The 26237-nt window shown below is 40.6% G+C and overlaps 4 protein-coding genes and 1 long non-coding RNA gene across 7 annotated transcripts in view; 2 read left to right on the forward strand and 3 right to left on the reverse strand.

Moving 5' to 3' along the window:
• Positions 1 to 2155: 2155 nt before the first annotated feature.
• Positions 2156 to 7348, reverse strand: LOC130696540 (acetylcholinesterase-like). Its single transcript, XM_057519620.2, has 8 exons — positions 6761 to 7348; positions 5741 to 6650; positions 5337 to 5479; positions 5200 to 5266; positions 5050 to 5135; positions 4828 to 4991; positions 2569 to 2726; positions 2156 to 2502 (listed from the first exon to the last, which is right to left on the reverse strand). The coding sequence occupies exons 1-8, from the start codon at positions 7184 to 7186 to the stop codon at positions 2366 to 2368; spliced, it is 2091 nt and encodes a 696-aa protein (XP_057375603.1). The 5' UTR covers positions 7187 to 7348; the 3' UTR covers positions 2156 to 2365.
• A 2598-nt stretch (positions 7349 to 9946) lies between these two features.
• LOC130696168 (uncharacterized) lies at positions 9947 to 11334 on the reverse strand. The gene is made up of 3 exons (XR_009002569.2): positions 11096 to 11334; positions 10948 to 11029; positions 9947 to 10868 (listed from the first exon to the last, which is right to left on the reverse strand). It is a non-coding gene; the product is annotated as an uncharacterized LOC130696168 (long non-coding RNA).
• A 706-nt stretch (positions 11335 to 12040) lies between these two features.
• Positions 12041 to 14810, forward strand: LOC130696160 (transmembrane protein 161B-like). Its single transcript, XM_057519240.2, has 12 exons — positions 12041 to 12240; positions 12337 to 12440; positions 12503 to 12680; positions 12741 to 12854; positions 12918 to 13000; positions 13079 to 13294; positions 13359 to 13475; positions 13536 to 13676; positions 13742 to 13916; positions 13983 to 14079; positions 14144 to 14301; positions 14368 to 14810. Exons 1-12 carry the CDS (start codon positions 12238 to 12240, stop codon positions 14485 to 14487), a joined length of 1506 nt encoding a protein of 501 aa, XP_057375223.1. The 5' UTR covers positions 12041 to 12237; the 3' UTR covers positions 14488 to 14810.
• On the reverse strand, positions 14768 to 16962 carry LOC130696166 (protein CREG1-like). 2 transcript variants are annotated; one of them, XM_057519247.2, is made up of 6 exons: positions 16720 to 16962; positions 15618 to 15866; positions 15401 to 15555; positions 15219 to 15338; positions 15073 to 15151; positions 14768 to 15015 (listed from the first exon to the last, which is right to left on the reverse strand). In XM_057519247.2, exons 2-6 carry the CDS (start codon positions 15826 to 15828, stop codon positions 14903 to 14905), a joined length of 678 nt encoding a protein of 225 aa, XP_057375230.1. In that variant the 5' UTR covers positions 15829 to 15866; positions 16720 to 16962; the 3' UTR covers positions 14768 to 14902. The 2 variants fall into 2 exon arrangements, with proteins under 2 accessions (XP_057375230.1, XP_057375228.1); XM_057519245.2 differs by lacking the exon at positions 16720 to 16962 and adding an exon at positions 16045 to 16249.
• LOC130696155 (segmentation protein cap'n'collar-like) overlaps positions 16497 to 26237 on the forward strand; it is a 28273-nt gene continuing 18532 nt past the window's right edge. The window contains exons 1-3 of one of the 2 annotated variants that reach the window (XM_057519233.2): positions 16497 to 16790; positions 18708 to 18848; positions 19031 to 19154. In XM_057519233.2, coding sequence (XP_057375216.1) covers positions 16680 to 16790; positions 18708 to 18848; positions 19031 to 19154 — 376 coding nt within the window. In that variant the 5' untranslated portion in view covers positions 16497 to 16679. Of the gene's footprint in view, positions 16791 to 17197; positions 18127 to 18707; positions 18849 to 19030; positions 19155 to 26237 lie in introns of those variants that run through there. The other variant, XM_057519232.2, reaches the window with a different exon arrangement.

A 26237-nucleotide genomic window follows, 5' to 3' on the forward strand; every position in this document is an offset into this window, starting at 1 on the left:
TTCTAGTCCGTTCAATTCATGACGATCGCACAATAAAACACCATCGAAAAAAATTGTCCTTTGAAGAGCTTTCTTGATTGACACGCACAATGCAATTCGTAGACGTTCGAAACTCGAAATTTCAAGTTTCTTATTTGTTTTTGTTTTTCCCTTTTTCCCCAGAACGACCACGAGCTTTTTATCTGTGAATGGGTGTGTTGGCTTTGGCGGGATGCGTGTGTGAGAAATTGTTTTTTTGTTTTTTGTTTTTTTTTTCAGAGCGATGCGTGTAAGTGAAAGTCGTAGCGCGCGTGATGACTGGAGTCGGCCGTGAATTCTTACCTGCTCTTTATATGCACGCCGGGTCTTTCTTTTTAAAACAGGAACCACCTCCGCTCCATTGGTTGGAGGAATGGACCCACACAGTCAGCAAACACCTTTTTTAGTTACCGCCGGCTATTTATTTTTTCTATTTCCTCCAACTTCCACCTCCCAACAATCTCATCCTTCCTCCTTTTTTTTTTTTATTGTTCTTTCTTTTTGCTTTATTTTAAAAGAAAAAGCGACAGCGCAATTCATTTCTTTTCTACCGTGATGAGGGTCGTAAATGGGATGTCGAAAACAAGACATCCATCAGCTCAAAAACTCGCTACCAGTCCCTCCACTTGTTTATCGCGTGCATTCACGCGTTTCTCCAACTCGCGTGAAAACATCGGTTGTGTATTTTTGTTTTTTACTGGATTCAAAACTGCGATCGAGTTTCATCGACACAGCGATCCAAACGAGCTCATCGAAATGATTACTATAGCAAACGGAAATAGTTAAACTATTTAGATATAAAATAAATCGGTCGTGTATTTCTCTTCGGGTAGCCGAAGAGAAAACAATAAAAAGAAAAAACGAGACACAAGAGGAAGTCGAAGGACGAAAGACGCTCTATTACCTTCTCCTTAGTTTCTTTTTTGTTTGCCATTTTTGCTCTATAGATATATGGCCAGCATGCGTGATAAAAGCAGCGGGAACTAAGGCGGTGGAGGAAGAATTTTTTTTTCAGAGGAAGGGAGGTCGTCGTTATAATTTGCCGACGTTCTATTGTGTGTGTCTGTCTCGGGGCAAATCCGGACGTTTGCGGGATCGTCCATCATACGGACGCCGTTGGACACGTAAAAAATAGCAGTTGTAAACTACGATGGCGTTATGGAAGGGGGGCATTTCTATACATTTGGCGAAGAGCTATATACATTTGTTTTCTTCTTTGTGTTGCTGTACAGTTTTATAAACCAGCAGCCAACACGTACGTTTTGGAACCTTGGATCCATCGTATAGATGGAGCGAATTGTGTTTCCCGCTAAATGTTAATAGAGCGCAAATCATTTAGCTGTCGTTTGTTTAGATATATACGGGTGCTGACGACACGTCAGTCCACGTTGGGCTAAAAAAGATCGATTGGCTTATAACAAGACTAACCACATATCTTTAAAAAGAAAAACAAATGATTTATATATTTTTGTTGTGAAGTAAAAACAGAAACCAAAATTGGCCGGGCCAAAACAGGTATTTTACACCTATTGCCACTTTTAGAGCGATTACAAGACAAACAGCAGAGAAGATGGAAAATGATAAAATTGTAGTTTGTCTTTATGTATTGGTTGGATATATCAAGCCAGGTTTTTTTTTAAGTACAGGGACCTATCTCGGTGGCCAGACCTGTTCCGTCTGCATGTAATAGACGACAAGGCCGTCGTTTTTCTGGAACTAAATGACAATGCAAACAACGCAGTCACCCATCGGAACAAAGCCATTTCCTTTTCTGTAAATGTGCGTGTGTGTGTGTGTGTGTGTACAATAATATATGATCACCGTTCTCTTTTTTTTTTTCTCTCTTTCTTCCTGACTTGTCGCATTTCACTACACCCTATTATGGATGTCGTATAGACTTCCTTCGGATAGAGCTACTCAAGTGTGTGTGTGTGTACGGTTCCAGACGAATAAACCCGATGGCTCTAGTAAATAAAACGAACTGTTTTTGTTTCATGTTTCTTCTTTTCCCCCAACGAAAAGTGTTTAACAATAGTGAAATTTAAAAGTACGCAAAATTTTGATTAGAAATACTTTTTTTTTCATTTTTATCGAGCGATATTAGAGAAGATTTTTTTTTTTTATCAGGACAAGTAAGTGCTGTATAGAGAGCGGAATTAATCGTGATATATATATATAAAACGATACATGATCAAAATGAATAAGATTATATATGGAATTAAAGTATAAAATAAAATAGATGCAAAATTGGCTACGTAGCTACGTAATGGAGCCACTATGTGATTCATTTTCGACTGGAAACCAATTTTATGTTTTTTTTCTTTGAAATAATTAGCATTTTCTATGTTCAAATGACTTTCAAGATAGCCATAAGCAACCAGCACAACATGACGGGGAAAATTCCACGACAACCGGAAGATTTTGGCATGGTGGAGGCCGATCCTCTTAGCGACAGCATGGCATCCGGATCGCATTGATTTGTACCTGCCGCATTGCCAAATGCGTGGGGTTGTACTTGCATTCCAATTATAGACAAATAATCAAACTTACCTTGACGAGCAGTGATGAGCGGCATAAATTCATTCCAGAAGGCGCAGGCCGTCGCTCGGGGTCCGTGCCCGATTCCGCGCAATTCGCCGTTGAGAATAAAGTAACGCGGTTCGTTGCGCGAATAAATCGGCCACAGCGTGTCGTCCGCCACCGGTTTCCTGGTTTGGTCAAAACATTCCATTATTTCGTAATCATTCTTTTTTTTTCCTTTGACGAAATGCTCAAATATTTCCGCTTTACAGGGGAAATATTCATCGCGCAGTTGATGAATGTGCCACACAAATCAAACCAAGTCAAAATGACCCGTATATACAAAACATCACCTAAACTGCCACTCACTGGCCGGCCAGTCGAAGGTGAAACAACTGAAATGCACTAAACTTCTAAATAAGGAACGGCTATAGAGATATATATTTATATATATATAACTGCGGGTGGAACAGAGCAGTGGGTTATATGGCTCGCGATATATATCCCCCATCATCAACGGGCAATGAAACATGGTCGATGAGAGAGAAGACAAGGTCGCATGTATTTCTTTCTATTTTGTTATGACGATCATCGGGAGCGACCCACCGCACACTGTTAGACCCTCATCACGTATAGAAAAAGATTCGCGAGATGCTTCACGGTGCACATTAAAAACAGCCGAAAAAGTCATTCGTCGTTTGTTCTTTTATTTCTTTATCTCTCTCTCTCTCTTTTTTTTTTTATTTGATTTTTCATTTTATTGCGTTGCCAGTGTGAGCCAGCAATGCCTCCTTTCTCCAAAGAATAGGGCGGCCTTGGTGGGCGGTCTGCCAGTAATAGCCCGCGTCGTCAACTCTCTTTTTTTTCAAGTTCGAGACATTTGTTTTTCTTCCAGGAAATTCAGCATTCAAAGCACGTACGTTAAAGAAAAAGGGGGGAACATAAAAATCCTTTTATTTATCCAAATAATTATATAAGAAAAAAAAGGTGTTTTAGGCGACACTAGGATCAAAATGAAATTTCTCGCTCATCGATATATATGGGGGAGGTATAGGCCAAATGGTTCCAATCTAGTGATGGATGGCTTCTGACTATAAACGAACGATCCATATTGATTAATGGCCTAATATAGAATTTAAAAAATAAAGCCAGACAGTGTGACTCACGATTTTGTTCATTTTCTTGAATGGGAGAACCCGTTTTCCAATTTACGGGTGAATTTCAAGGCAATCGCAAAACTCAATGCCTTTCAACTGCTGTGTAGCGAGCAGATGCGAAGGTGAACACACAAAAACGCACGTGATCCTGAAGATATAGAGAAAAGTAGAGCTGCTTCCCCTCCGTATAAAGAGATATGCGATAAGAAAACTCGCCAATGTATAGCTCGTTTATCTTTCACATTTTTTTTGACCACCCACATGTATACGGCTGCTGTTGTTGTTCTAACTGAAATGTGCCAATATATCAACGAGACCCCACCGTTCGTACAGCTAAAGTTGTTATCGTAAAGATAACGTCAATGCGTATAGAGACGGGACCAAAAAGGAAACCCGGAAACTGTACGTTTAGACCCGTTATAGGAATAACATTGTTTTCACTTTCGTGTCAAGTTTAGGTACAGTATGAATGTTTTCACGAATTGATTTATTTTTTTTAATGCTGCCGCAGGGAGAAATTAGAAATACTTTTCAATGAAATAAATACCGCTGTTTTTAAACGATGGAGTAGATTGGTCAATTTAATTTGTTTGTTGCCCAGTGTATCGTTCATATTTAGCAAAGAACGTTATTCATTGCGTGCGTGAGCAACGGTTTATCGTCTAAAAAACGCCCACACTGTTTTTGTTGGTTGGGCCGTACCGTTGCTCGGCGTGAATCGGATAACCGTTTCCTCGAAAAGCTCGTATCGCCAACGTTCTGGAGAACTTGCTTTCAACAAAAAGTTATCCCGGTTGTCAGCTAAAACCTGTTTCACGATGAACGATGTGCTTTCTAATTGTCCAGAATTTTTTTGTTTTCAGGTGAACAAAAATCTTTAAGTCCCTTTCGCATTTATTATTATTATTATTTTTTCCTATTCCCGAGGTTCTCATATTATCATTGGGCAAGGTCCCAATCAATAACATTCGTCCCGCAACGTGAGAGACGTCGCAATTGTACGACGGCTAACTAACAGATGCCCGTTTGATAACGTGACAATCACGGTCATAACGAGCTCGTTAATGTCACTCGCTTTTCAACATCAATCATTTTGTGTGTAGATCGTTCAAGAGATTCTGTCAACACTCACCCAGTTTTAGCGAAGGTGGCAAAGTATTTCATAACCCGTCGGCTGAGTTCGCGTTCGCTGGCCGTGTAGTCACGCGACATGTTGAGCGGGTGACCGAAGACGTACTCGACTTCATCGGCGTGCATCACGCCCATCCATTGACCCCAAGGATTGGTGCTCGATCTCTATATGTCACGTAATTAAGTTGAAGTACGTGACGGTGTCGGTTCAACTTTTATTTACCTGAGTGAAGTGATAATAGTAAACGTTCGTCCCGTGCTCGGCGAACTTCTGAGCAAAGTAATTAGTCGGACAGGTAAAATAGTAATCTAAATTTAAAAAAAAACTTTTTCAAAAGAATGATGGTTTGAATATTTAATGATGAATTATTACCTCCGACGACGTCGCCAATCATTTTCTGATTCAAATAGCCGTTTTCAATGTGATCCCAGTCCGTGTACTGTGCCCCAGTTTTTCGAAATATTTGATAGAACATATGAATTCTGAAATAAAACGATTATAAAGCTAACCTGGAAGATGATGGCTTCCCTCTCCAGCTGCGACCAAGTTTTGAATATAGTGTTGATGATCTCTAAAAACTTTTCCCTCTCTAGTACGCTAGGATCGTCCTTCTTAAAGTATTGGATGAAATCGTAGAGTATAAAGTACGTCCCTGTTATTCACGGAACAAATGATTTAGACAGGCAACAAGAGAAGGGGGGGGGGTAACTTTCTTTTTCTCCCAATACTATTCTGATATTAAAAAAGGAGGAACTCTTCTGTTAAGCATCCGATCCCCTCGTTTTCCGGACGGATCGATAAATCTCTTACTACACATTTGTTTGCCCTAGAATTGCGTCAATTCATTTTTTTTTCCTAAGGCTAAAGAAAAAATCTATCGATCTCTCTAGACGAATTAAAAGTAAATGTGTACCCTCGTCCTGGTTGGTTCCAACGAGGATTTCTGCATCGCCAAAACCGCCTTCTTTGAGCATGTCCTTGGGGTGTTTGGGTAGAAAGACGCCATCGATGGTCGGCGCCGAAGGGAAGCCCAGGATGCCCCAATAAGAGTTCCACTGGATCAATGACAGGTTTTTGGCCTCGACGGACCTCATGCACTCCATAACGGCTCTGGTGTCGATGCCGACCAATGAGGAATTGCAGCCGACATCGTTGACCAGAGCCACTGCGATCCGTTTCGACGTTTCGGCCGTCATGTAGCTCCACGGCGCATTGACGGAGCCGCTCTGCATGATGGCCCGTCTGGCCAAATGGCCGCTGATGGGCGACAAGAGATGAACGCTGACCGATCCGGCACCAGCCGACTCGCCAAATAGAGTCAAGGAATTGGGATCGCCTCCGAAGGATCGGATGTTGTCCTTGATCCATTTGATGGCCAGCGCCTGGTCGTAGAGTCCCATATTGCCCGGAGCGTCTTCATCGTCCAAATAGAGGAATCCGAAGGCGCCAACGCGATAGTTGAACGAAGCGACGATAATGTCGTTGGTGGCGGCCAGGATCAGGGCGTCGTAGACTTCCAAAGTGGACGTGCCACTCATGTAGCCTCCGCCGTAGATCCAGATGAGGACCGTTCCGTTGCTACTGTTGTTGTTGTTGGCATGGCGCAGCTTAGTCGGGACCCACAGGTTCAAATAGAGACAGTCCTCCGAGATGGGCGTGTTTGGATTCCACATCTCTTCTCCGCGGAAACCGGGGAAGACATCGTATCGCTCCTGCTGGCAAGAGTTGGGCAAGTTCTGGGCGTCGTAGACGCCCTGCCATGGATCAATAGGGACGGGTTTCTTGAATCGCAGGTCGCCTAAAGGTGGCTTGGCGAACGGGATCTGTCCACAGGCATTTCGTTTGATAACAAACAAACAAAAAATTCGATCACAAGGCAAACAAAACAAGAGGAAATATACAATGTCACGAGAAGTTAGTGAAGGATTCTTACGCCCAGGAAGACGTCGACAGTTTCGCCGAGAGCAGTTTTAGTCGTTCCTCGAACGCGTCCATTTAGGGTCTGCACGAGAAGCCGACTGTTGGTGTCGTCAATGTTTCCCGGACGTCCTTTATTTCCGCTAGATGAATTGCCACTATTTCTACTACTAGACTCATCCCGACGTATTCTTTCGCCTTCCTGGAACATGCTTTGCTGCTCGTGTTTCCATTGATGGGTTTCTTGGTACGGAACGAATGGTCCCATGATCGAAACGCCATCATCCTTCCGGTTGTCGGAAACGAGGACTGTGATGTTATCCAGCGGCCGTTGACCCAGTCGATGGGCTGTTGCCAACTGCTGGGAACAACAACACTGCCAATGGAACATCATAACAAACGAACAAATGATCACACGTAACAAAGAATTGTTTTCCCCCATATTCACGTGCTTTTTTGCGATCAATTTATTATTTTTTTTTTTATGTTCTATTTAACTGGCGCGTGTAATCAAGATCGTTCACTTAGCCGCACTTTAAGTTCATTTTCCAGATGATTGTGATATGTGCATATACAAATACGAGTTCAGCAAAAACCACACGACACATCCGGCCTCCGCGCCGTTCCACCACTTGACTGAGCAGACCGGATCGCTCCCTACCAGTTTTCGTTGGCTAGTACTTCCAATACAAGAGTATGTAAGAGACTCCGAAAAAAAAAGAAAAACCTTTTGCTGCAACCTCGGCGTCGTTTTCACGCATGTCTTGTAGAAGTCCCGAACGTTTCAGAAAAGGGGAAGCCGGTTCGTGGAGAGTGTAGGTTGGATGTGGCCGACATTTCTATCTTTCTCCGCATACATCGTTCCGCAGTAGCAATTATCCAGGCGTTTCCATCTTTAATCGTTATAGCGACGACAGAGAGAGATCGAAAGATGAGATGTTTTGGCTTAATATCGTACGCTGATTGCTAACTGATGGCGCAAACGATTTATTTTAAACTTGTAATCCTCGTTTGTCCGTGAGAAAAGGCACGTTCCTAACTGATCGATTTTTAAATTTTCTATCTTTAAGGGTTGATTGTTCTTTTGGTAAATTAGCTGTTTCTTAACAAAAATGTCTAATCCGAATGATTAGAATCACATTCACGTGACAATGCATGCCGTGTTCATTAATTCGTTTAAAGCTCTGGATGTTTGGAGGACAAGGGAAAACCACCACTGTTTCCATGCAATCCGGTTGATTGGATTGGTCAACGTAACCAGTAAAAAAAAAAACGTGAGTACGTCTATTTGGCTGTCGTCGATGGCCCACAATAACCCGGGATAATGAACGTCTTTAATCACTCACGGCCGCTCCAAGCTTCTCGTTCGTTTTGAAACGAAAACAAGTATACGAAAAATCATTCGACACTTTGATTTTATCTTTTCGTCTGGCCAAAACTAAGCTTCTTTATCTATTTATAAGAATTTTCTGTTGATCCAGCGGGGTAGTATTTGGCTCGGTCATTGTTATCATATTCATGTGAGCTATATCGTATATGCATTAATAACATCATTGCCAACGGAAAGTTACTCTCGTATTCTCGAAACTTGAGATGTTCAGATGATGCACTTACGATGAAGTAGATCTATAAATCCCCGAGGATAAAAAAAAAAAAATAACGCCGAGCTTCTATCACGAACTGATCCCACCTTAAAATACTGAGCTCCAACTTTTCAATCCCGAATCGATGCCTTTAAACTTTTTTTTTTATTCTTTTTTTTGGCGTTGATTGAAGGCAAAGAGAAGTCGGTCCCTGTCGATGGAACAAATGCCAACTCCCCAGCGCTGATGATGATGGCTCTTCTATGCGATCGAATAGATTCTTTTTCTTTATTTCCTTTTTTTTATAGACTACCACGAGACATAAAAGTGGGGAGCAAAAGAGGAAGCACTACGCAATTTTTTTTCTTCCCCAGTATGTCTCTGTCTCCGTTCATTTGTGACATGCCATTCCCTTTTTTTGTAAGTGAAAAAGAAAAAGGTTACTGCCACGCCTCCGTGAATTTCAACGTCAAAATAGTATCAGGCTTATTTGCCAGCTGTTTGACTGCTCGTATAGTTAATTAAAAATAGAGAAAAGTTTGGCAGCTGGAACAATAAAGAATAAGGGTTCAAGCAGATAAAGTGACGTCATTTAATTCAGATTTGTTCTATATCCAGCCTAGAGTTGTCCTTATGCAGAGACTTTCTTGTGTCTTTTATATACGTTATGTTAGCTGACTGGCGTCGTGCGCAATCCTATCGATTTCACCGCGACGCAGAACCCAGGCAAAACACGGGCGAGCACCTCCAGTTCCAAAGACACACACGGCCCTTCTAGGACGTCAATCGATAGGGTCTTCTACACGGAGGAGACATGCGACAGCGGCCACCTTCTGCCCGGCAATGCGAAACATTCGCCATGGATATATGTTTTCTATTTATTTTTAAATCATGTACTGCAATAAGAATAAATTTTATGGAAGACACTGTTATAGTAAATGAGGCGTGCTCCAAAAGAGAGGGAAGAAATTGTTACATAATAAAACTGATTTATTGGAGGCTTTCTTTTTTATGTGGCATTTGAAACTGGGAGAGTTATAACATGGAACAAATTAGATTCTGCTACGTAACGACCAGTCCGGGAACATCTTTGTGTTTCAGTGCGGTCGTTCCTCAGTACTAGGAGCCGATCAATGTGTCTGAATGCATTAAACCCAATGAGATCGAAAAGGCCAAGATTTATGGCACCGCAAATTCGATCGTTGCTGTCTTAAGTATACGTGAATTCACAGCACGCGAGAAACATTTTGCTGATTTACTAATACTAATCTAATATTAGGGTAGAACCCAATTCGGCGATCAAGACATAGAATCCAATAAAACTTTACATGATAGATAGCTATATCTACATGAACAATCACTTTCATGTGACATTTCAGTGCAGGAGGATGACTGCAATCAAATGGTAAACTAGCTTTTGATGATTCAGTTCCATGCACGAAGAATCGACATAATCTCAACACTATGTTTCGCGCACCTGGATGATATTACACCCGTTTGATGGTTATGTCCGCATACCATAATCAATCGATAACTAAAGTAAAATTTTTTTTTCATGGCTTGTTTTTATTTGTCGTAAATTTTGCGCTATATTTATCTTGGAGATATTAAAACGGGGCAAAAAATAGCTTGGTATAATTGACTTCGTCCTTTCTCCACAGTTTACGTTTCGTCCTGGGCCTAGAGGTTCTTGAAGAAAATCGATTGCTGATTGCTATGAGCAACGGGCCGTGTGTCACGTTGTCCTTCACGTAACATGAAACCTTGGTAGGCGCAAAGATCGTGAAAAACAAATCATTTGCCATTGCTTAGGCAACGGACAGTAAAGTGGAAATTTGCATATTTCCCATCTTTTCGAAATATTGTTTTAATGCATTCAAGTGAAAAAATTTACATAATTTGCTGCACGTCCACAGGGACTACTTTAGAAAAAAAAACAAAGGAATGATGAAATTTATCAAGCTTAGTTTTAAGGTTTGTAAGGTAGGCAGGGTAAGAAACTCGTAAGCTGTGAAGGTCGTGGGGAAACAAAGGGGGGAAGAGTACAAACTTTTTGCATAATATTCATCAGTAATTGAATTGTGGCACGTGTCAAAGCAACAAAAAAAAGGTTCAAGGACAACAATATTCAGGGGAGTTCCAAAAAAGAGGAATGGTACGCAAAAAGGCAAGGAAAACATGCAAATGATCAACAAAACAAATTGGAACGTAAAAAGTCGACAAAAACATGCAAATGATCAAAAAGATCGAAAAGAATGTCGGATAATCGACTGAAATTAACAAACAAAATGACAATTAACTATTTTCCCGCCATGTTTCTCCGCTGAATTGATTAAAGACTTCTTGCACCCAACACGAAACTGTTTTCTTTTTAGGAGCCTTTCAAGACTTACAACAATCTGGTGAAGCAGACATTGCCACAAACTAGCCGAGAAGTCGTCCACGAAAAAAAGTGAATTATCTCTGTATGCCTTGCGTAATCAACTTTTCTCATTGTCAAAGTGGGAGTGTTTCTTTTTCATCAGTTTTCAATACACAAGCCTGCTGATTAATATAAACATGTTTTCCGTGTCTAACAAAGAGCTTTAATAATATTACGATATATGAAAGCACAATATACCATTACCGCGTCTCTGGGTATGTGGGTTTCTTTATTTGTTGAATGTGATACGGGATAAAGTTCTTGGATGTTTACACATTTTCTGTAAAGAAAAGTAAAACTCTCTTCTCAGTATAGAGTACGTTTGCCAAGGATTTCTGCGTAGTACCTAAGCAAATGCTCACGGGAATCCTGACTACGTCACTGCCAATGTCTAACGAGACATTTCCTCTGTACCACGAATCGATTAAGGTAGGCAAAACAGCACAAAATGTGTTGGAGATAATAATGTTCAAGGCCAAAGTGTGCGACATTTTGACTATGTTTACGTGACGGGATTAGATGACAACAGATGTGAATCACGTGAATAGTCTAATGCTTATTTTATGTTAGCCGTAACGGCACCTTTTGGCCTTGTGTATGGATTCTCAAACGGGATTTTCACGATTGAATAATTGTGCAATGGCAAAATGATACGAAAATGCAAGAACGAGCGTGTAGCTCGAAAATGTAACCAGCAGCTGATGCCACCTAGCGGTAAAATGAAAAGAATATAAGTATTGGTTGTCAAGAACGCAACGTGAACGAAAAGCCTTGCACGATCCCTATTTTTGTAGTAACTTTTTTCAAAAAATCAAGCAACTAAAAATACGGCGAGGAAATTATTTCTATTTCTAATCCCTAAAACAAGGTCTGACCTCCTTGGAGGACGCCTTTCTATACAAGAGCGTTTAGCTAGATGAGCCATTTTTTCTCGATTTTCAAATTTTTAGGAAAAATCTCGTTTCCTAAAAATTTACACAGAGCCTGACTAGAATATTGGCTATTTTGCTGTTAAAAATTTTTGCAATCAATAGTCTATAGCATGAGGATAAAAACCAAAAATTAATTTGGCTGGTGACGAGTTTTGTTGCTTTGCAATTTATTTAATCTCACGATTCTCAGCAATCGACCATTTGGAAGTCATTGTAAGCGTACAAATGAGAAAATGGATAGCACTGGAATCTATGCAATTTTCGTAAAAAGTCTACACTTTTTAATTGTTCATCTCTGATTAGCCTCCGTCAGATAGAATTTGAAATACTTGTTTGTCCAAACTGTGTGGACTGCTCCGCGTGCTCTTTCCGTCTGCTGCTCCACTCGGGCGTGTGGCAGTTTCTTTGGAAAGAAATTCGGTCTCTTAAAGATTTGTATTTTGTATTCTATACGTGCGGCCGTTTATTCTTAAAGCGCTAAGGGCTGTGCCCGTCAAAGAGTTAGCCGGCTAAGTTTTTCATTTCAGAATCTGAAACTATTTATTCGGCCAGCAAAATGGTAATTTGCAAGATTGTATTAAGAAATCGTTAATAGAAGGAAGACATGTGCTAGTCTGTTCAGTTTTAACTTTTCATATAATTTCTTTTCCTTTAGGCAGTCTTGGGAATCCAATTGATAGTCACTTTACTTACAATCAGTATCATGCAAAAAGTGACGCAACGGTTCTCATTTGGAAAATGGATTCTCTGCAAAACAGGGTATGTTTATGTCCTATACAAATATTACAACCAGATACAGAAAACTCAATACCTCTCTCTAGTCTGGTGTACTATCTTCATCCTACGGATGCAGAGTTGAGAAAGCTAGCTGGAATTCCCCAGCCCAAACCAAAACCAAAACCCAAAGAAGGAGAAAATAAACGAGGGAAAAACAAACGAAAATGGGAGGAACCTGTAGAGGATAAAACATTTACTGTCCCTAGAAATTTGGAGTTACAGGTAAAATTTTGAATTTTCAAGGTAAAACATTATAGTTAAATTCCATCTTTATATTTTCAGCTTGAAACAGCCAAAATTTTGCCAAGAGATGTTTTGCAACTCAAATTTTTTACTGAATTCATTTGGCTAGTTGATTACAGTGTGTTTGTTCTTATTGTCTATGTTATAACAGAGGTAAGTTTAAATTTCCTGTAGTATCCACATTAAGCTTCTGTTAAACTATGTATTTTACAACAGATATACTGTGGACTATATCCTAAGGCTAATCAAGAAGTTAATCTTAGCATGCTATGGTGCCTTCTGTTGGTTGGTTTTGCTTTGTAAGTATTTTTTCAGAAAAACAACAAGAGCAAAAGTTCAGTTAAAATTTCAATAACTTTTTCATGTCCACTTTTTAGAAAATCCCTTTGCAGTGTCACTAGTCTCTATTTTTGGAATAATGAAGCGGCCGCTGAGCGGTCGTTAGTCCTAGTAGGTGGATCCTTTTGTTTCGTCCTAGCATTAGGACTGCTATTGATAGACGAGTCAAATCTAGAGATCGGATTGGATGCCGCCTACTCTGCGTTCAATCAAAGTGCATCCGTGTTTTTGGAACAGCAAACTATGGATTCGGAGTATAACTATACGTTTTCGAACTAAATTAAGATGTCACATTGATTTCTGTTTTTTTTTTAATAGTGGTCCAGCCTCAAAACTGATTCTGAAACTCTGTTTTGCTGTTTGGTGTGGTATTACTGGTGCTTTATTTATTTTCCCTGGCTTACGAGTAAGTCGCATGCATTTGGATGCTTTACGGTAAGCTGCAGGTCATCCATTGGAACTTTTGTAAACTAAAATTCATCGTTATCATTACAGTTACTGCAGTGAAAGATCAGTGTTGAAAATATTCATGTACATCAATCTAGTATCACCCTTCCTGCTTTCACTACTCTGGATTCGTCCTTTGGCGAGACATTATTTCTCTGTCCGAGTTTTTGGCAACATGGGGGCTCCTCTGTAACGCGCTGTTCTTTACAGTTTTTCTAAGGAAGACGTTGAATTTACGCCTACATGTTTTGTAGGATGTCGGAGCAATCGTTTGACAGCATGCGCTTTTGGCTCTGTTTAATTCTCAGTCTCGTACGGATCCTTTCGGCACCATCGTGCTTCCAGGCGTATCTTAACCTAGCTCAAGAGAAGATTGAAACAATGAAAAAAGAGGCTGGCCGAATTTCAAATGTTGAGCTGCAGCGAAAGGTATCTTTTCACACAGTTTCTCCTTTTGAATTGAAGAAATTCTTTGACCGCTCTTTCTGGTTCTAGGTGGCTATTATTTTCTACTATCTCTGTGTAGTTGGGTTGCAATTTGTAGCACCAATTGTACTTTGTGTCAGTTTCACATTGATGAACAAAACTATGGGTAATTATTTCTTTTCAACCTATAGTGTTAGACTTCATTGTTGATTATGTTTAATATTGTGTAGGAGGATATGGTTGGTTTGGACAGCATTTCTATAACCCAGACGAATGCAATTCGCAGCAGGAACCAACTGCAACTCTTTCGAATCTCCTACCCACCGATACGACTACATTGGGTGATGCTAGAGAACAATGGCTAGTGGCTCTCGGCGCATTTCGTCAGGTTAGTTTTGCACAATTTATATTTGAAATGTGCCTTTGATTATTCCCAACTTGTTTTTCTTTGTAGATATTTTCGTATGAAGTTTTTCGCGGCGTGTTTGGGTTCGCAAACTGGTGGATGCAATTTTTGTCATTCTTTACGATTGGATGTGGCCTTGCCTACCAATCCTATTTCAGTGAAGCTTGAAACCAGCATAGATTGGACATGCCTACGGACGAGTGGTGCCGTGCATCACAATCCTGGCGGCGTGCAGATACTTGCAATACTAAGTAGTCCCATGTCTTCCGCAGTCGGATGGATGCACATGCAGCACAAGTAGTCAAAATCCGTAGGAAGCCGAGTGGTTCTTTTTGTTTTAAATGCGTGTGTGTGTGAGCGTGAGTGTTAACTTCTATTCTTCGAACAACAGATCTCATTCATTGGGATGACGGTTGTGGATCTGTGAACAAATCCCTTAATTGCCCAGTCTCTTAAACTATTTATGAATAAATAGTAAATTTATTTCATAAGCTATATAATTTCAGAACTTTTTATCGGGTGATAATAATCATGAAATATTTTGTTGATAATTTTTTTCGCGCGTTCTATTTAGGCCTTCGTATCACATAGGATTGGTGCTAAAGTACTCATCCAGATTGATGTTCTGAACACCTCCAAAATAATCGAGAAGACATATTTTGCTGATAATTAGTTTGCCAAACCACCAACCGTGATCTAAAATTATAACCAAGATGGAGATTTTTGAAATTTTAGCTCGTTGCTTTCATCTACCTTTTGGCCAATCTTTCATTTCTGGATGTCTGGAGAAGAGTCCTTGTCGGGCGAAGCTCTTTTCGCCGGGATCGGTGACCTAAAAATTTACTGGATCACTACCCGAGATTTTATGGAATATTCCATAGCTAGAGTTCGTTACGTACACGAACGAGAGTCCCGGTCAGAATAACGTGAGCACAGAGTGGATCTTCCGGATCATACTGATGCTTTTTGCAAAAATTTGTTTGAGCTAGACTCATTGTGATCGTCGTCCTGGCATCCTCCTATTCAATATAGAATAAAATTCAGTAAATCGCCATTATAGAGGCTTTAAATTCTCTCTTACTTTCAAATCCTGGACGGATATTTCCATGTCCGTCAGGTAAAAATATGGGATTCCCTTCGACTTGTGAATAGGTCCATCACTAACGGAGAAAACATTGGCAAAAGGGAAGCCTTTAATCGGTTCATGGGTCGAGATGGTAGCAAGTGCAGTCCAGTCTTGAATTATTTGATCGACAATTAATTTCAAACGATTAATTCCATTATCTTACTAGTTTTACCGCTCTTGTGCACTATATAGCGAGCCATTTTGGCTGCGAGCTCATGTGGAGGTGGTTCGGCTCTCACCACGGTGAGATTATTTTCACGTTGTATTTCGTAGGGACTGTTGACATATGTTACGTGGTTGCGGTTGCTAAGCGAAGCATTTCCCTGTATGATCCAACCAACTAGGAAAAACATCAAAGTGACCGATGTCCTGCTGTGTTCCATGGCTTCGCGCTTTACGCAAGAACTGCGTCAGAGACTTTCTAATGAACATAAATTTCGTTACAGCTCGTTTCACGTAAGCCAGTTCAAGTTTACTCGCTCTGGCAATTATTGGAGGATAACAAAAAAATAAAGATAATCGGGGTACACTTTCTATTACGTAAACCACGGTTCTAATCACTTCAGTTTGTTTATCAGTAAGGCAAACGGAATACTAACCTTGTTTACAATTAATCTTTTTGACGATTTCAAACTGTGCCTTTGTGATCCGCGCAAACTATGCTGTTTTGCCGAAGAGGCCCGCTGACGCACTGTGTACGTGATATGATTAAATATTAATCCAACTATCCTTTTCGTCTCAAGGCTTTCTACTGCGATGAAAAAAACGGGCTGAGAACTGAGCTAATTTTGCTTACGTCGTCTTGTGTTAAAAAAAAAAACGTTGCCAGTTCTAATTTCGTTCCATGTAGAGTCAAGTGTTTGATTTCGTAATGACAAATGTTATTGAGGTCTGGGAAAAAAAAGGTGTTAATTGGTTTCAACATATTTGCGTTGATAAATTTGATCAGATAACCTATCATTGACTGAATGGATAGCAAACCAAAATCATAAGCGGCAGCAGCCATACTGCCACAGGCTGAATCGCGCGCCAACTATACTTTGCGTCCGTATATACGTTCTGGCACCTCCTACTTTTGTACACACAGACGAAATAGTGGGACATTGTCAACGCATTCTTCTCTCAAGTCCCGAATACGACTCACGCTTTAGGCATCGTGTGCCTGTCGTCATTGAAGTGGGAAATCAAAACAAACTATTGTTTTTAAACCGTGAAACATAGAAACCTGACAAAAATGGTGGATATTGATCTACCCGTGATGACGAGTTTCTCACCTGAACCGGATTCTCCAGTGCCCAGCACATCCCGTGCCAAAACACCAACTAAATGCAGTATTTTCGAAGAGGTTAGTGTATTGCCTTTCTCTTGTTTTCTCTCAGTTGCTACGCGAGTTTTTTTGCCGGGCGTTTACTTCTAATAACATGGTACACAAGATAAGGTATCAGGCTGAGTCCAAAGTTTGCGAATCTCCAGAGAGAAGATACTTTCGTCACTTTTTTGTCTATCACATCACTTGCTTGAAGTGGTTATGCCACTTGCCTGCTGCTATTGCTTTACGAAATTACAATATCTGTGCCAGGAAAAACGTGTCTGCTTTTTCTGGCAACGTCGCAGGAAACTACGTCATAGAACCGGAAAAATTTAGACATCAAAAGGCATTCTGGTATACTCGAACTGAAACCACCTTGCATGTCGCGTGACTTGCTGGCGCCAACGAATCTTCCCATCCAATATTCAATATGGTCATCTAAATTTGAGTGTTTTTACAACGACTCCATGCTGAATGTGTATTGGAACCATATTGCATCATCTCTTTGTTTGTCTCATGCTCCCTAGGTGTCTCTGTCCAGCGTGAAAGCTGAGTCACTTGTTCCTTTAGAAAGAGGAATAGACTTGGAAATTTTCACGCCGCTGTCGAGCAGCAGCAGCTGCATCTTCCTTTCAAAACAAACGATTGAGATCGCAACATTCGTCCAAATGTTCGTGAATAGTTTTTGGGAACACTGCTTGTAGTGATGTTTTCCTCGACAACGGGAACCTGACCTGCTTGAAACTACGTTGTAGTGACGTGCTGTGCATAACGCCGTTTTAAGGGCTGTGACTTTCGAAAGAAATCAAACAAAATGCTGGCTTTTGTTAAGAAGATTCACAGGCATTCCGATGAACTGCTTCATCTTGCCCTAATACTAAGTTTGATCAGAGTGGATCCTGAATCTTACCTTGGACTTGGTCTGGGAAGGTCCAGCTCCATTCAAGGGAGTTATCACAACATAACCATGGGAGACACATGGGCTCATGCACCGTCTGATTTTCATCATGGATTCATAAGCAACTTTCCAGAAATACCGTACTTACATCCCAAGAGCATGGAGGCTTCTTTATCTCAGTATCAAGAAGAGCTAATTGAAGACTTGAATGATCTTGGGAGGTATACTAGCATTTTACCTTCACAAGGCCCAAGGACAATAACTGCTTACCTCTTAAATGAGAGCTCACTGAACCACGATTCAACCTTACCTAGTAGAAACACAGTCAGCCCTGTTGTTGCTGGTCCTAGTAGCTCTATGCTTGCTACTACCGTAAGCTCTCAGTCACAACAAGATGAAATATTGGATTCCATACGACAGCACCCATCTCAAGAATCTTCAATTCCAGATGAGACATCTGCCCTTTCTCTGGAGGTAAAGCTACTGATAATCATGGTAGAAATCCATTAAGCCCACATAGTCTACTGAGTGAGAAACTCCCCCCTTCCCTCCTGGAGTGTAAGCAGGTCTGTTTTGTTGTACAAAAAGGGTAAATGGTAGTCTTTCGGCGGCAGCAATCTGATGAATGCAATTGAAAGCTAGGATGAATTTGCTAAAAAAGAACGCATAGAAGCCATGCAGTCCGCAATTGGCATGTCATGCTGCCGATTTCTGTTTGTCATCTGGAAAACACGATGAATTCCATTTTGTCTCCATGACCTCTTGTAAGACCCACTTCTTGCTCTCACCGTCGCTCAACAGTCTGTTAGCAACATTCTGCCTGTTCTGTTGTCGTTTGACCTCGCAGATTTCAGTGGATACGTGACATCTTGATAATTTAGTTTTGTGTGTGTGTGTGTGTGTCTTGACGTGTAGTTTTAGAGGTAACAGAATTTTACTATTATCGTTTCGAGGAAACAATATCAGTTATGTAACGTTTCATTGCAAAGTGATGTAACATTTCGTCTCAAGGAAACAATTTTCTTATTTTTTTAATATTCATTTTTCTTTTACAGGATGCCGATCTGATCGAGATATTGTGGAAACAAGACATCGATATTGGAGCCCCCCGTGATCATTTTCTGTTTCCGGGAGAAGAATCCAGTGACATCGAAGACGTGGAGATAACAACGTCCAAGGACAAGTTATATTTGAAGGTAAATTTTTTTTTCCTGTCAAGAGGGATGTACGGGTTTTTTGGGTTGCGTCATAAGTTGCGTCATGAAGAGTTATTAGGTGTTCAAAAAGGCCGAAAAAAGTGCTGGCTGTGGAACCGTCATCGTCTAACGAGCAACAATAAATAACGGTGTGTAAAAAAACTTTCTTTATCTGTTTGCAGGGTGAACACAAGGATAAGACCAAACATGGCGAAAAAAAGAAGCTCGACGAAGACCCACCGGACAAATCTCCTTCAGATGACGATCCTTGGGCTGGACTCTCGTATCGAATTGATGATGAAACAGGTGCGTGAAAAATAAAATGTCACAATGCTGGAGGGGTAGCAATGGGTTTTCTACAGGGCGGAATAGGGACCGTTGATGTAGCCAAATTCGAGACTCGTAAACTTCCAATACCAAGAATGGTATTCTGATGGTACCATTGATCGTGTGGCCGACCAATGCAATCAATGTCACAGCAGGTTGTCACATTTCGTTTTGATTATGGCATATCTCTAAAATAGGGGGCTCCAATTCGGGGTTTCGCCGTTTTAACAATTCTATTAGTTATCGTCTCTTTTTTCTTTTTGGTTTTGTCGTGTTTCAGAAGCATCAGTTGAACATTTTATTTCTTGGCTAATGTTAGGTCATTTTTCTGTTATCAGATGGTGCTAAAGGATCTAGGCTTTTTAACGTTTCTTGTTTGCGCCATCTAGCGGCCGTATTCTAAATGGCTTCAGAGTACTTGCGGTAGTTACGAGTTTAACCGCTAGATGGTGATTTCATTACTAACTTGTTTTGTCCCGAAACGCCGTTTACTCGGTGACTGTAAGCATGTTGTTATAAGCTGTCTCTAACCTTTGACGTGCAAGCCAATTATCGAAAAACTTAATCGATCCTTGGATCGTAAATGAACTGTTTTCGTTGCTAAAACGAAACAATCAATGTAAAGGATTTCCGGCAAAAATCTTTCATAGCGTATGTCAAGCGACTCATCTGTCTCGTCCGTCTACCAAACCGCCGTTTCGGTAGAATGCAAAAAAAAAGTTACTTTTCAGCTTAAATAACAAAAAGGCAAAAGAATCAGAAAGAGAGGTAGGGAGGAAGAAGCTAGATGCATGTGGGCCGCCGTGAAGAAGAAAAGAGAGAGAAAAAAAGAAAAAATATGATATGGCTACACCGATGAATGCTATATCCCACATGACAGGCAAAGATCATTAGTCATTACTCAAAGTTCGACGCCCCGCTAACTCGGACTTGTCGACCAGAGGGGGATATATATTATATTTATATGTGATATTATATACATTTTTTTCTCGATATCTCTCGGCACAGAACATCGTATTTGAAAAATATTTTTCTTCATTTTTCCTTTTACAAAAATATTTTTCAAAGTTTACTTAGAGATTGAAGAATTTTGATTTTCGAATTCTGTTTGAACATTCAATTCAATAACCGTAAAAAAAAAGCTATGGACATGTTCAAATGAGTTTACGAGGTAGTAATGACGTACTAACTTTTTGATTCGATTCCGGAAATTCATACTGGTTTCGCGTTCCAGTTACGTATCTCCGGACGCTATTGCTCTCTGTCGACCGTGGCGTGTTCAATAGACTTTGCTTGAATTTTTAAATGCGTCTTTTATTATGATTACGTTCGAATGGGGTTAGCCTTGATGCTGTGATAATGGAATGGAAAGCCTATTAGGAAACGGAGAAAAATAGAACTGGCCAAGAAGAGCAGATGCCCGTCCATTCTGTCTGGTCTCTCTCCCATAGTCAGACGGAGAAGAAGAAGAAGAAGAGAAAAAAAAATCTCCCGCTGATGTCTTGTGCTGTTGCACCCGCAATCATTAATCATAAAAACCTGGCTCCCCCCACCAAAAAGGTGAAGCCGAGCAACACAACAGCGGGATTACATTCGACTCCGCGTCTCTCTCTGTCCGTTCGGCATTTCCATCTCCTTCATTTTTCTTCCGCACTCTGAAAAAGAATCTTTCTCTCTCTCTTTTGATATTTTCCATTATTGCATTCCCCCGTAGAAGCAAACACGTTTGAATTAAAATAGAGGGAGGCGTTGCTGCTGTACAAATTCTCTTAACATATATGGGAACATTGTGTCGCATCAGGGTAGAATCACATAGGAAGGTTGCGGTTCAGATCCGGCACTACGTGTAGACTACGTGTTCGGCGAAAAATTCATAAACAATCAAATGAATTTTTTGTTGATCAAGATTTTTGTTGTAGAACTTCTAATTTTGAGAAAATTGGTTTTTGTATACTTTTCTTTATTGGCATTTGGGTCTTTTGTTATTATTGTTGCTTTTTTTCTTCGCCCCTGACCGTTGAAGGGATTATTGGCGCGGAAATGGTCTTTTCAGCGGGGGATGACCCCTCCGAAGTGAAAAGTTGGATGTCCTCTCCTTATAAAGATACTTAAAAATCCCAAGCGCGGCGAGAATTGGGCGCGATCATTAACTCAACACTGGTCGGGCCTTATGACCCGTGTCCAAGAGAAGAGAAAAAACAAAACAAGCCGGGTAGAAAAAGAGAAAGACAGTACCGCAAAGAGTTTGTTATGTACCTCTTTCCGTCTCAGGTGCCTGCGAATTCATTAAAATAGATAGGAAAAAAAAAGCTCCATTTGCGGTCGGAGACAAAAGGGAAAAAAAAAGAATCTTGGAACCGTAGCGCAAAAAGATACAGGACGGCTTCGTAAAATCATTTCCAACACCAAAGAATAGTTTGTCCAGTATTGACTTTTTTTTTTTCTCTTCTCCGCCTCGTCCTTTAGAAATCTGTGAAAATAGACTCTTTGTATTCTTTATCAACGTCGCTGCGTACGCGCGTGTAGAGCAAAAAAAGAAGAGCGAAATAATGAAAATCCCAAGATTTATTTTTAAAAAAGTACCGACCGCCGGGATCTGATCTATTTTCGTAGATGCTGGGTCGAACGGAATTTCAGCTGACAGATAATAAAGTGAGGCCATAGAAAAAGATGTCTTGTACAAGCAGATTTTTTTTCTTTCTTTCTTCTCGATGTTGCGGCGATCGAAATCGCACAGCAGCGAGTGCGTCGTCGCGTCTTTCTCGACGACCCCCCGATGTCAAAGGGCCCAGCACCGTTGGAGGGAGGCCGTCGTAGAAAATGCCCAAGTATTTCTCCCGATGCAGTGCATTGCGACTTGCATGAAAAATTAGTGTGAGATGGCGCTGATTGGAGAGAGAAAAGAGAGATGGAGGTGGAACTGTTTTCTTTTTTTTTTTTTTTTTTTCTTCTTCTTCTTCTCCCTTCTCCTTTGTCCGAACAGACAAGACAGTAGAAAAAAGAAAGAGATTCCGTCACGCTTTTTTGGCTTATAGCTTCAACCTAGCGTCGTTCCACCCAGCGGGATGGAATGCAAAACATGTATCTGTCGGAGTTTTTTTTCCCTCGTCTTTTTCTTATATCTATTATAAATGTAGTACGGGATTTTCCTATTTGTGTGTTGCTAGAACACGTTCCATCGTTCTTTTCTTTCTCTCTCTCTTTTTTTTTTTTTTTTTTTTGTAACTTGAATATCCAATTTAGTCCGTCTTTCTGTTTCGCTATCGAAATCGCGGATAGACCAGCACGTTTTTTCCCCCTATATCTTTCCCTGCTTTTTCCGGGGGGAGGGATACCTTATTCTTCTCTTTTCATATCGTCGTTGCTGTTGTGTGAATTCATACTCACACAGCCAGAGGCTAGCGTGTCTTTTCATACGTATCGTTCTCCCCCTTCTCTGGTTACGTATTGGGGGAATTTTCATTCGGCGTGTGTGTGTATATACACTATACACACGCACCATGTAACTGTATGATACCAAAAGAAGGAGAAAAAGAAAGAGGATGGTAAGTCCATCCGTTTCATTGGCCAGTCCTCGCGATTGGTTGGTTGCGTAGAGAACCACCCGCCGCTCGCTTATTATATCATGCTGTTCCCTCGATCTCTCTTTCTCCAAACTTTTCGTATCTTCCATGAATATTACATTAAAAAGTTTCGAAGTCAAAGAAAGGGGGGAAAGAAAAAATTCCAGAGAATCATTTGTTATAACCCTCTTTTTTTCCGATCACCCGCGCGATTTCTTATTTTACGCTCTCCATGATTATTTTTTTCCGATCACGATTCTTGTCTTGAATTAAAACAAAAACAAAAAAAAACAAGGAAAGATGGGAACGGAAACAGCATTGTACATAAATTATGTATAGTGTGAATCTTATTGGCTTGATAAATATGCGCATTTTACCGATAACGCGGAAAGTGGTAGGGAGGCTTCAAGAGTCGTTTGATCATCAGATTTCATCGGCTATTTCTTAGAAATCAAAAAGTATGCGGATAGAGCACGGAGGTCAGGTGTTTTGTCTATTCCAAGAGATTGGCTTTATCCTTGTTCTGTTTTTGGGCCGTCCAAAGTTATTTACGTGCTACGTAAAAGATAATGGACCCGGTCGTGAGAGTCCTAGTTGTGTTTGACGTGCGAGTCGGACTTTTGTAGCCTCTCGATTTAAAAGGATGCATTTTAGTTTTCTCTTGTTCTATTTGAATTTTTAAAGAAAAGAATGAAAAAGAGACTGACAGATAGAAAAAAGGAAAGAAATAAGAGGAAATCTTCTTTTGTCTATTTTTATCTTGTTGTAGTAGCAGTGGTAGCAGCAATAGAAGCGAGTTGATGTTACGAGACAATAGGCTTTGATGAAGGGATCCTTCGTCCCCTTTTTTGAGCGTGAAGAAAACAAGCGTTGAGAAACGCATTGGGCTACTTTGTCTAATCGTGCGCTTGTTACCAATAATTTTTATTTATTTTCCACGTTTAAGACTTGGGACAACCTCTTTGCGTGTCAATACTGGTCAAGTTCGCGTGAAAAACACAAATTTTGGAATAAAAGAATTGCCTGAAAGATATTTATGTACGGGAAAAAAATTTCTGCGTAAGGCGAAAGGGAATGTTGTTGCACCCAAGTCTTATTTTCGTTTTAAAAGAAGAGCCAGTTGGTGGGGTCCATTGCCATTATCGAAACAAAAAAATGGCCGGCGTGAGCTGAACGAATCCGTAGCCCCAATGAGTCATTTTCCATCCTAAAGTCACGTATTTTGCTAAAGAACACGACAGAAAGAAAGACCGAGAAAAGAAAACACAAACATGCACAGAGAGAGAGAGGCAGCAGTCGGGATTATGTTTTATTTCCATGTTATCCGATGGTTGTTTGATCGGCAATGTCCGCGTCTTTTTTTCTCTTCACGTCCTCCTCCCTTTTCGCCCTCTCCTTGTTTAAATAGCGTGTTTTAACACGTTCACAAGAAGTTGACAGCTAGAAAAAGATGGGGAGGGAGGCTGATGCTGGAACACGGCTCGAAAAAAAAAGTTCTTGACTCGGCCTCGCCTCCTCTTCACTTTGGTCATGTCCATATATTGCAGTCAAGTCTCACGGCTCTGAGCTCCGGGAATGTTATGTACATTTTCTTTGCTTGTAATAACAGCTTTGAAACAACACACTTTGCCTTTGCTGGAGTGAAAATCTGTTGGATGGTGATGGGCGGGATGGTTTAATTGACACGTCGTTGTTATGTCCCATTTGAATTTCGTACATGATGTTTGGCCGCATTCAAATTCAATTCCCCGCCTCAGCCAGTCCAAAAAGAGTCGAAGATAAACACTTTGGGGTCGAACCATTTCAAAAGAAATAAGACTTGCGTAACGTATGGCAATTAGGTTCAGGCAACTCTATAATCGTTCCTTCCACCTGGACTTTGTTCCCTCTTTCTCTTTACTGTCATTGTTATCAGACGTCGATTAAGGTTCCTCTCCATGCAATCTTCCAAATGACACAGGCAGGGTTCTATATTCCATTCATTTCTGGGGAATGCAATCATTACCGCACGTGGGGAATGTGACGTGTTTCTATGATTGCCGAGTAAACGCAAAACGCTAAAGCACATTCTTAAAAGGTTCGATGGACAAGTTTCAATAGTTCCAGCACACGGCTAAAAATGTGCAGCAAACCGTGAAGTGTGAACCACCCGTAACTCGACTAACATTTTGTGATAGCTGTAATATAGCTTCAAAGGTACAAGGCAAGAAAGAAAAGGTGGGGGGGGGGGGAAATACATAAGAGATGAAGTCTATACGCAGTAGTAGCCTTCGGACTTGTTGCTGCTGATGGTTAAAGTTTTTTTTTTCTTTAATAGCGTTCATCTTCTATTGTCTGGTTGGTCGACCGGAGCGTCCGCTTTTGTTCGTGGTTCCACGAATTTCATACCGACTAGCCCTCTATTCTTGTTGATTTTTTTTTCTCTTCTCCGTTTTGTGTATTTTTTTTTTGTACCTTCTCTGTTGCAGAGAGGACATCGACGACTCTTGGAAATGATATCTTGTGTTTCTTCTGTACAATTGTCGATATGAATTTATCGAGGGTAAATGCCTTGCGTTATTGAGAAATGCGAATCGTGCGCGCTGTAACATATTGAAAGAATGCTAAAAGCTCGTCGTCGACCTTTTCACCTGGTCACGTCCGGTTTTTTGGCTTGTTTATTTTTTTTTTTTTTCTTTCGGGGATCGTAATTGAAGGTCTATCGTGTGTGTTGGTTGGTTGTCGAGTCGCACATCCGTCGCGAACATCCGGCTTGATTGAATCCTATTTTTTAAAAAACATTTTTCAGCTTACTAGGGGGTTTTAGTAAATATTACGTATTCAACTGGTGTTTGGTTCTTTCTCTTTTTCTCATTTTTTTTTTAATATTTATTTTTATTCTGATGGAAGAAAAATAAAAAAAAATAGAGAAAAAGAGAGAGAGAGAGAGAAAAAAAAAGAGATGTATAATATTCGCCCGCCCCATGCAACCGCTATTTTCTGTTGTGTCGAGACCTGACTTTGATAAGGGAACAATGGAGAAACATCGGGACGCCAGTGGGAAGAAGCCAAAGAGTGTAATATAAAAAATGCTATCTAGAAAAAGAAAAAAAAAAGGAAGAGCCGTTCTATTGGTCAAGCGAGATAGTAGAAAGGGCGGTCGGTTGAGTGGCTTTCATTTTATATCCCCTCTCTTTCTTTTTCTCTTTTATTCCCAACTTCCATCCTGTCGCTCCTGCTGGCCAACTATTTCCAGCAGCGTATTTTACACCACCAGTCTTTTCTCTCTATTCCTCTTGCGTCGTTTTTTTTTCTTTCTTTAAAATTATATATATTTCTTTTTGTGAGGGGGGCTTTCTTTCTCTCGAAATAAATACACTGAAATGAGGTGGGAGGGAGGAGAGAAACACACACACGCATAGACACACAGCAGTGAGGTGGTGCGCATAAAGCCGAAGCGTATTGTGAAGGGGAAAACGAAAAGGTAGGAAGATATGTCTAGCTGCATTTTTTTATTTTT

This window comes from Daphnia carinata, chromosome 5 (genome assembly GCF_022539665.2).
Source record: "Daphnia carinata strain CSIRO-1 chromosome 5, CSIRO_AGI_Dcar_HiC_V3, whole genome shotgun sequence".
In the NCBI taxonomy this organism is placed as follows: domain Eukaryota; kingdom Metazoa; phylum Arthropoda; class Branchiopoda; order Diplostraca; family Daphniidae; genus Daphnia; species Daphnia carinata.